The sequence below is a fragment of the Electrophorus electricus genome, chromosome 6, assembly GCF_013358815.1.
Source record: "Electrophorus electricus isolate fEleEle1 chromosome 6, fEleEle1.pri, whole genome shotgun sequence".
NCBI classification, from domain to species: Eukaryota; Metazoa; Chordata; class Actinopteri; order Gymnotiformes; family Gymnotidae; genus Electrophorus; species Electrophorus electricus.
The window spans coordinates 15,081,557-15,091,958 of NC_049540.1; the positions used below are offsets into that span (position 1 = coordinate 15,081,557).

Consider the following 10,402-nt stretch of genomic DNA (forward strand, 5'->3'; position numbering starts at 1 on the left):
ACACTGCGACAACAGGTGCACAGTATTAATCATGGTCCCACGAGAAAACTAAAGCCACGTTTATATGGCCGTATTTATATTTTCCGTTTCACAGCAACAGCTATATTCTATCCATAATCATTATCTTGTAGAGAACGGTATCTTTACCGGAAAGATTATCTGGTAACAAAAAGAGGAAGTGGCGGGGCAGGACTGGGGATAGACAGTCAGCCATTGCTGTGTGTCGTGGCTGTGAGCAAAATACGAAGACAGGAAAGAAGACATACTACGGTCTCTCAAGTTGCGGGAAGCAATTTTAGTTGTGTCCAAAGGAAAACTTAAGGCGTCTAATCCATCTGCGTATAGATAAAAGGTATGTTTTCGTGAATTCGATTGATACTTCATTTACATTAGGACAGCAGGAACTGTTCATCAGCTATCTTAGCTAACTTCAATGCTAGCTTACTTTAGCTAACTTGGCTAGTCGGCAAGCCAGGCTAGATTTTAAGAGGAAACTAGCTAAAATGGATGATTGAAGATATAATGTATACAAATATAGTTACTAGCTAGTTCTTCAGCGGTAAATTTTCTAGCTATCTTAACTTAGCTAGCCAGCTAGGTAATGTGTAAACCGTTCGATGTCAAATGTTAAGTTATGAAAGTGTTTATATATACATATATAATTGGAGTGAGAGAGCTTCATACCTGCACTAGTTTCATATGAATGCTACTATGTTAGTTAGCTAACCAGCTACATCAGGTTATGATTATTTGTCCAGCTAGCTGACGTTTTGATTGGCTGTAGGTGGCAGAACACCCGTTGTTAACTTAGATAATAAGATAACCTAGGTGGCGTTCGGATGCATAGCTAAATGACACGTAGCTATAGATCCAGAGAGGTTTCAGGTGGATCATGATTCATTCTTCTTTAAGTACTTATGTGTCAGTAGAGGCTAATAAGTTGTTTTAAGTTGTCATTTACCATGGCTAGGCAGTTATCTATATAACTATTTTCGCTGAAGGCCAGTAGTTCTAATGTTCTGCAGTATCAACCTTTTGCGTGATATTTTGAACATGGACGTGTGCTCTTCCCATTACATGAAATCATTTAAACCCATGCCCCCCCCCCCCCCCCCCCGGGTGATGTCAACGTGGTAATTATTTATTTGGCATCAGTACATCATATCAAGCTGAAACTAGTTGTTAAACAGACACACTTTTGCAGAAAATAAAGCCCGTAGGCCTCTTTGTTTAGAATTATGATGTATCATTAATATTTTTTTGATATCATTAAAATTATAAAAGCAAAATGAAAGTTAAGATTATATGCTTTATAATATACAAATTACACATTCTTATAATTTGTAAAATAATTACATTCTCTTTAAAGTAAAAGGATCAGTCTGATACACACTTTCAATTATCCCAACTAGTCATGGTTGATCATGTTAGTTTTTAAAATTTCCTCTAGAAGCGTCTATTTGGAATGGAGCTCAGAAATGAGATCTACTTACGTGTAGTTTAACTGTATGACCTTTGATGTTCTTATACTTTAAACCAATTCTGGTCTGCTGCTTGTGTAATCAGAATCACAGGTTGCCCTGCTACCTTCAAGTGTGCTGCTGACCAATATTAACATGACAGTTAACATGATGCTGTCTGGGCCATCTTCAGAATGACAAAAAGTGGCACTCTGCCTTCAGGACAGGGCATTGTTTTTCCTATGTAAGAATATTAAAAGAAATGTCTTTTTAGGCTATGTGGTGAACTTGACAAATGTATTCATGTGTTTGTTGGGTTTGTTGTGGTTGAGTAGATTATAGGTGGGGTTTTTTTCAGTTTTGTGGAGTATGTCTGTTAGATAATTGAATATATTTTATGTTGTTAAGAGTGTTTACATATGAGCTAGACTGTTTTGTTTGTAAAAGGCTTCGGATTTTTTTTTCAAGAATGCCGTTAACAGTGACCGGGTTGTTCACTTATAAACGTCGTTCAAACTAATAAAATTCAGCAGCTCCACTCAATGGCTTTAAAGTTTTTTTCAGGTTTTTAAAATGTTTTTTGCTGATTAAATATTGGATTCTAAAACCGGAACAATTCTACCCTCTTACAATTTGAACCAGCTAGCATGCACTGGCTGCCAATCCAAATCCATTTGGTGCACATAGTTTGACTTGCTTATTTGCAGATTTACTGTGTCACACTACAGTATTGGAAAGCATCAAATGTTACAGAATTGAGTTGTTTGCCTCACTATAGTATTGAAAAAGCATCAAACTTGTAGTACTTCATATATCTCTAAATGGAATATTGTGCCATAGATATAAAGTCCTGCATCCTGATGATAGTTTCTTCCAAACTACTGATGTTGGTACTACATGTGCTTGAAATAAGATGATCAGTTTTTTCCCAGACCTTGGTGCTTATTCTGAAAACCCAAAAGGATGAAGGTGACTGTATAATCAATTAAGCAACACATCCAAAATGAGTCTTATGCCAGCCCTTCATCATGCTGAGAAACTAGTATATGCTTTTTTTTAATGTATAGTTTAGACTCTTGCAAAGTGTTGCTGGCATGATTGTTGCCTTTATAGTTCTGAATAGTTCTAAATCACTTTGGATCAAAGTGTCTGCTGGTTGAGTGTATATTAAATAAAATGAATACCCATAAAAACTTTGCCACATCTCCTACTGAGCTGGCTAGGAAGAGACATTTTCCAGGTGAGTAACTGCAGTGTACAGTAGTAAAAGATGTAGATATTCTAGTGAAGTACACAAGGTTTCCAGAGAAATAGGATGTTTTGGACAGACGTCCTTCGTCAACTGAGCAGTTAGCAGTAAAACAGTAAAGACAGTAATGGACACTTGGTTGCCTCTCTCACTTTTCACACATTATTCACCATTTACTTTATGTAGTTCCACTCGTAGATTATGTCCAAGAATCATTATCTGGAGGATTTGTTTGAGCTGGCTGGCAAACTCTAAGCTTGCTTTTTTGTAATATAGGATGCTTCTGATGGTGATGGGGATTACTGTTCTTACTATTATTATTATTATTATTATTATTATTATTATTAATTGAACATAACCATTGGTGTTGCTTTGTCCACTATAAAACAAGCTCTGTAGTTGATTAGCCAGTAAATACAAATATTAGCTGTAACATGAATGATGAGTCACCTTTTTACTTTTAAAATTTGTTTAAATTTTTATTTTATTTTTAATTTTAACAATTTTTACTCAAATGTTTCAATGAATATCTTATTTCAGCAGTAATGCTGGGTTCTCTTCATGTGTGACAACTGACATTGCTGAAATGTGTATTGACTAGAGATGCAAATGACTTATCATGTTAGCAGTTTAATAGCTTGAATAGAATCGCCCCTTCACAGGATATTTAATAAAGTTGTAACAACTTGTCCACATAAAACCCATGCTAGCAAGGTAGTTGTTATCTAATCAGCCACAAGCTGCTAACTGTAAGTGTTCATGCTGTGTATGCATTCTGTGTTTGTTCAATAAAATATTGAATCCAAGTTCGTTAAGTTTAGTGATGAAACAAGCATAGAGTACATCATAGTGGGCTGGGTTGGAGGACATCAATGAGTGAGTTTACATGCATTTATTAATCCGATAACTGCAAAAAATCAGATTTTGTCAGTAATCCAAGAAGCATGATAATGGGAAAAGTCTGGCTTTATGAGTCAGGCAATAAATGGATTTCTATTTTGCAACCGGCCTGTAATTTCACAGACAGATATTTACAAACTTCAAACTTCCTTCAGTGACATTTGTAAACATCGAACATGGACCCACTTTGCTGGCAAATATGGATCTTGGTGGGCTTCCTCTCCTCAATCATCTTTTCATTAATGCGCTCTATGGTTTCTATCTCTGTTTAAGATAGCCCAGTGGGTGAAATGGCATATTACTGATGACAACCCACAGGTGCAACCAGTTTTATTTTATTCAAGTAACTGAACAACTTAATCCAGGTGCACACTACATGATTTTGTCCCCATTTTTATGTTCCAGGTGAATTATTTGGACAAATCACTGCATGCAACAACATTAGTTATTTCAGCTCTTTGTGTGAGTACATCCCACCCTCATGTTTGTAACAGCGAACATGGTGAAAATTTCATAATTTATTTGCCACTTTTTTGTTTGTTTCTGTATAAACAATTTACAAAAACTACTACTATAGCTAGTTGTTTATGCTCTATCTTGCTGTGATATGTATACCACATGATGTTGGGTTCTTGTGTGTATTTTCATGAATGAGCAGTATTTGCAGATCAGGCGCTCTTCATTGGGGATCTCCTTAATAGTGCTTGGCCTTGACTGTGATCGCTCATATTTTAGTGCACATATCCAAGTCAGTAAGATTTGGCTCTTCAAAACATCAGACATTCTCTCCCAGGAAAGCCACCCGAGAGTGATTAGTTCCCAGTTTGTGTCCAAGTAGCATGGGTCCACAGATCACTTCTTTTGACCTACAGCCATCTAAAGGCCTTTTCTGCTGCCTCTGTGCTAGCACTAATGGCCTTCATCAAATGTGCCCCAGTGATGCCCAAAAGACTTGACCTTGCACTGAGACTGAGCTGCAAATTCTCTGCAGCCCTCTTGGCACACAGTGTTCTCCACCCCTTTCTGTGGCACTTTTCTATCAAATATCCATACCTAGCTTGCTTCCTTTTGTAGTTTTGAGGTTCAGCTGGGTATGTAGAACAGCCAAAATTTAGAAGATTTCAGATACCTGGATGCTGTTTGATCAGTATAGTATAATACAATATAGGAAAGGGACTTCCCATTAAGAGCTTGAATCATGTAATTGACTGCCTTATTGACAGAGCACTGTGTGACATGATTGGATACCACACTTTCTTTTATACTGATCCTGAACATGTGAACCCCAGATGGATGTTTTGAGCCCAGTGCTCTTTAATCTCTTCACCCACGATTGCCCATCATCCACCCTCTATAAAACTAATTAAGTTTGCCAATGGCACACCAGTACTTGAATTAATTTCAGATGGTAAGACAAAAGATGGTAAAGACAAAAACCACATAGACTTAAGAAGGTACAAGATGACACACCACCTCCCCTTTTCACATATTTGAAGAAGCAGTGGAACGTGTGGTGAACTGCAAGTACACTACAGACTACATGGCAAACAAGCTCACATGGACTCGACACCTCTCACCTAGTGAAAGTCTCACCAAAGGCTATACTTGCTTGCAAGGCTGAAATAGGCATGACTACCTAAAACACCCCTGGGGAACTTCTGTTCAGAGCGTCCTCTCTCTGCATAACTGTGGTAGAGCAGAATGATCTGCATCATGTGGTGAGGTGGCTCAGCAGATAATTGGCACTGACCTACCAAATCTAGACAATGTTTGTTTTATTTCTTTATCCTCATGTATATGTACATATGTACATATGTAAACTTGTTCTTCGCATTATTACATATATGTAAATCGGACATCTTTCCGTTCTGCTGCTATGTGGAAGAGATATTGTATGATAGGGTAATTATAAAGACGTCTTAGTATCCTAGTAAGACTGGTGGAGAGCCAAATAACATTTTCTTCATTGATCTTCATTTTTTTCTGTCAACTCGTAGGTTGCTATTCAGAATGTCTTAAACACTATCTAAAGAAACGTATTGACTGGCTTATTTTTGGTTGCATGTGAGCTAGCAAAGTTCTTTCTACATGGTAAAATCTGCAGTGAGTATTTTAGCCAGTTTTGTTTTTGTTGCCAAAACATTAATAAATGGTAATAAATACACCAGAAATTACTGTAAATACTCATCAGTGCTTATTTCTTGTGAATTTTTAGAAAATGTTTTGTGGGTGGGAGATTGAAATATTACTACTTCATACATATTTGGATTGTCATGATATCAGATTTTCATTACACAGTTATCATGGCCAAAAGAATCCACAATAGCAATATTATCCCAATATCTATAAAATTTTGAGCAAAATATGTTCGACACTGCCCCGATAAGAGAAACTGAACCCATTAAACATGCAGCTGCTTTGTGTCAGTAGTAACAAGCCACAGAGTTTGACAGAGCTGCAAATGAGCAGGCTACAGCTCCTTTAGCATTACAGACTGTGTTTGTACACATCACTGATGTTTGTCAAGTTAATATATACTAGTTAAATAGTATCTAGGAAAGCAGTCTGTGTCCACATCATTCTCACTTACTCCCTTACTACAGACCAGGTTTAGGCAATAGTGACAAAACAAATGATGCATGTTATTGTAACAAATCTTACTTTTTTAGGAAATGGTTTAAAGTGGTTTCTTCCAAGTGGTGGTTATGTGCATTTTTGTTTGTTTTCTCTTTTAGAATTGACGAGATTTGGATATGTCCTTCATATTTGATTGGATTTATAGTGGTTTCAGTAGTGTACTGCAGTTTCTAGGTAAGTTCACAAATAAAAGTATGTCCTTTTTTAATAAAAAATTTTCCATTCTTTTACCAATTACATGTGACTGAGACCGTCTTAGGAACTTAGGAAGGTTCAACCTTCATTACACAACACAAATTTAATTTTTACGCTGTTGAATAATAAGCACAGCTAAATACAAGTGAACAGTCTTATAGGCCTGCATGACTGCTTTACTTGTAATACACTGGGATGAACTCAGGGTTTGTATGGAGATAATTTGATGGATCAAAAGACTTGCTGAAAACTGTCCTAACTATTTCAGGGCTGTATAAGAAATCAGGCAAATTAGTATTTCTTGGCCTGGACAATGCTGGCAAGACCACGCTACTGCATATGCTTAAAGATGACAGACTGGGTCAGCATGTACCAACCTTGCATCCTAGTAAGTTCATGTTTTATTAAAAATGACGCATGTAACCACGCAAAAAGTCAATCAGTTTTTACTCTGCAATTTCAAGTAAAAAAAAAAAATTGTATGAACATAATTATTCCGCTATACATTTAGGATATGTAGCCATGGTCAGACTCATTAATGAAAATAACTGAAAGATTGTAAACAACTTGTCCCAATCACATGTAATAGTAAGAAAATAGCCATTTTTGGACTTAGCAGAAATGGTTTAATCAAGCCTTGTGCATGATGGAAAGAAATTAAAGTACTGATTAGTTATGGCAGTCTTCCGTACAAATAACAGGCGAGTAAATAAGTGTGAGGCATTTTACCATATGCAAGCAGGACATGGGCAGAATTATTCCTTGGCTTCTTAAGACTGGTTTTAGGAAGGAAAGTTTAGGCAAAAATGGCATTTATGGGGTGATCCTGTCACAACTGAAATAAATTTGTTTGATTCCTAGCTTCAGAAGAGCTGACGATTGCTGGTATGACCTTCACCACCTTTGACCTTGGAGGGCATGCACAGGGTGGGTAGCGTTCTTTTGTCATGGTATATTACCTATATTGGTGTATCTGTTTGTTTACTGTTTGCCTACTGTATTTGACTTCTAGCACGAAGAGTGTGGAAAAACTACCTCCCAGCCATCAACGGCATTGTGTTTCTCGTCGACTGTGTAGACCACTCTAGACTGGCCGAATCCAAAACGGAACTTGATGTGAGTGTGTGTTTGGGTTTTTATGTAGGTTTTTTTTTTTTTTTGGGGGGGGGGGGGGTGTTAGGGGTTAAACATGATCATTATATTGTCATTGTTAGTCATTCACTGCATGTACTTCACTTTAAACCCATCTAATAGCATCTGTAAACTATATATGGTTACTCGCCTCAGTGTATTTTGTGTGTGTGTACTTTAGAAGACTAAAACTATCTCTAAAGTTGAAACAACTTAAACAGCTTATTCTTAGTTCTCTTAGTAGGCCTATTAGGCTCTTAGTATTCCCTTGTATATTTGCTGTTTTTTGGACATCAATTACAGACTTTGGTGGAGTTTATTGTGAAGGAAGTATGTAAACCACCATTCCGAAGTAAGAAACATCACTGAAGTGTAATGCTTAAACATGTACAGCATGGTAAACTAGGCAGCCCAAAGACTTATTTTAGATGGCCCTATAAATGCTAAAGAACTTTGGTTTATTACAGTATTTTCATTGTCTAATTGATGAAATTCTGTCAGTCATGCAGCAATTTTTGGTAATTAATTTTGCCAATACCTATGACAGGCACTAATGACAGACGAAACTATTGGAAATGTGCCTATCTTGATCCTTGGCAACAAGATTGATAAGCCAGAGGCAATTAGTGAGGAGAAACTGCGCGAATTGTTTGGGTTGTATGGCCAGACAACAGGCAAGGTAAGGTTATTGATTCTGCAAATGTTTTACACATTTTAAACTCCATACAAGCGAAGCAAATTTTTAGGTTTAGAGGAATAATATATATTTGGCTGAATTAGTCTTAAGTAACATACTGTCTAGGTCAGGTGTGTGTGTGTGTGTGTGTGTGTGTGTGTGTGTGTGTGTGTGTGTGTGTGTGTGTGTGTGTGTGTGTGTGTGTGTGTGTGTGTGTGTGTGTGTGTGTGTGTGTGTGTGTGTGTGTGTGTGTGTGTGTGTGTGTGAATATGTACACCCCAACACTTTTTTTAACAAAATTTTTTTATTATTATTGTTGTCTCACCAGGGTAATATTCCCCTGAAGGAACTGAATACGAGACCACTGGAAGTGTTTATGTGCAGTGTGCTAAAGAGACAGGGCTACGGGGAGGGCTTCCGCTGGCTTTCCCAGTACATTGACTAGTGGCCCTTCTACAAGGCGGTGCACTATGATCCATCTAACCAACTACACACTCAGCCCTGTGTTTGGTTCTAAAGCCTGCCTTTGCTCCTCAAAAGACATGTGACAGCAGCAACCCAGTACAACTTGATTCAGATAGATTTTCTTTGGGTGGACAGTTAATGTGTTTTCAAGTACACCTTTTTCTAAAAGAATAATAGCAGTGATGCTGAGTTAAGTCCAAACTCATGACATTCTTCATTAATTTTACATTTCATTTGACATTCTTTTTCCTCTGTGATGTGTGGGGAAAATGCAAATGATTGTTGCGCTATTGGCAGCCCCAGTTTCAAACTAAATATAAAGGACTTGTTTCACACCATTGTTTCATTATGGTCATCATGTTTCCTGGTTTCTTCTTTCATTGTTATTTTAAAATTATGCGCATCTCTGAAGATCATAAGTATGTAAACACAGAGTCTTGGTTTACTCTAGGTAATGGTGTGCCTGATGACCATAAGCATGTACTTTGTCACTCTAGTCATTTTGAATTTTTTTAACTGGCTGGCTAACCCTTCTAAGACATGGGATTGAAATCCTATAGCTGACTCATTCCTAGAGCCTGTTCATTGGAGTTCAATGATTGTTTGTTTTTTTGGAAGTTCAGGTTGAGAGCTAAGAAGAGAAATGTAGATGGCAGACTATTAGGGTGAAGAGAAATAATTGCAAATTAATGTCTGACATTTATATGAGTGGAGGTAGCCAACAAGTGTGTGGGTTTTTTGGGGTTGTTTTTTTTTTGGCATAAGCGCATAGATGTGAAAACATTGGAAGAAGAAAAGATTTTGACACACCACTCATTTTGTAGACAAATTTACGTTGAGTGTCGGACAAGAAGCAAAATGTGACCGTTCATAAAAGTATCACCAATTCATCTGGTAGTATGGCCTGTATATCAATTTTTATAAGTGGTGTTTAAAATAGTTCTGGCTTTGATCATTGTACATTACATAAAAATAACTATTATGCATGCCTTGTTCCTTGATTTTTAATGAACACACTTGTGAAAAAATCCAAAACAAGGAAAACCAAATTAACATAAACAGTTGAGAACAGTCCTAGATCTTTTTTGTTTATTTTGGTTTGATTTAGACATTTATGCAAAATGGAATGGCACATTAATTTTTATCCTGTTCTGTTCTTTTGTATATCATTCCATGAGCTGTTCCACATGAGGGACTACACATGTTTGCATCATAAATTGTAATAAATGTTTGCAATTAAAACAGGACCCAAAGCTTTTACCAGTTTATTGCTAAGGCAAAAGATGTTTTAACTGAATGTGCACATACTTAGGTACTGCAAAACTGCAGTTTTTAAATACCGAAAGCACTAGGCAACATTGCATTTTTCTTAGTACATAACTACATGGGGTGAAAAACTTGTATTTGAGTTTCATAAATGATAGACAATGCAATCAAAACTGCCTACAAATATTTTATAATAGGTGCTCTTAATTTTTAGATGCAGAAATACACTAGGTTTCCATAGAAATGGGACATTTCAGACAATGACTTCATCTGCTGACGAAGCAAAGTACTTCTGAATTTCTAGGAGGAGGATCCAGTGTGTATTAGTAAAAAAAAATGTTGTTTAAAACCCCATGGAATTAATGTTATTATTATTTAAAGTTCAAAGAGTGTATATTAGTTCATTCACTGCAATGCAGAAAG

The 10,402-nt window shown here is 36.7% G+C and overlaps 1 protein-coding gene across 4 annotated transcripts; it reads left to right on the top strand.

Moving 5' to 3' along the window:
* Window positions 1-167: 167 nt before the first annotated feature.
* On the top strand, window positions 168-9,960 carry sar1b (secretion associated, Ras related GTPase 1B). 4 transcript variants are annotated; one of them, XM_027008369.2, is made up of 8 exons: window positions 173-352; window positions 4,015-4,071; window positions 6,345-6,420; window positions 6,710-6,829; window positions 7,303-7,368; window positions 7,454-7,557; window positions 8,120-8,251; window positions 8,577-9,960. In XM_027008369.2, exons 3-8 carry the CDS (start codon window positions 6,363-6,365, stop codon window positions 8,691-8,693), a joined length of 597 nt encoding a protein of 198 aa, XP_026864170.1. In that variant the 5' UTR covers window positions 173-352; window positions 4,015-4,071; window positions 6,345-6,362; the 3' UTR covers window positions 8,694-9,960. The 4 variants fall into 4 exon arrangements, with proteins under 4 accessions (XP_026864172.1, XP_026864171.1, XP_026864170.1 ...); XM_027008371.2 differs by lacking the exon at window positions 6,710-6,829 and having other exon boundaries at window positions 168-352; XM_027008368.2 differs by lacking the exon at window positions 4,015-4,071 and having other exon boundaries at window positions 177-352.
* Window positions 9,961-10,402: the final 442 nt, after the last annotated feature.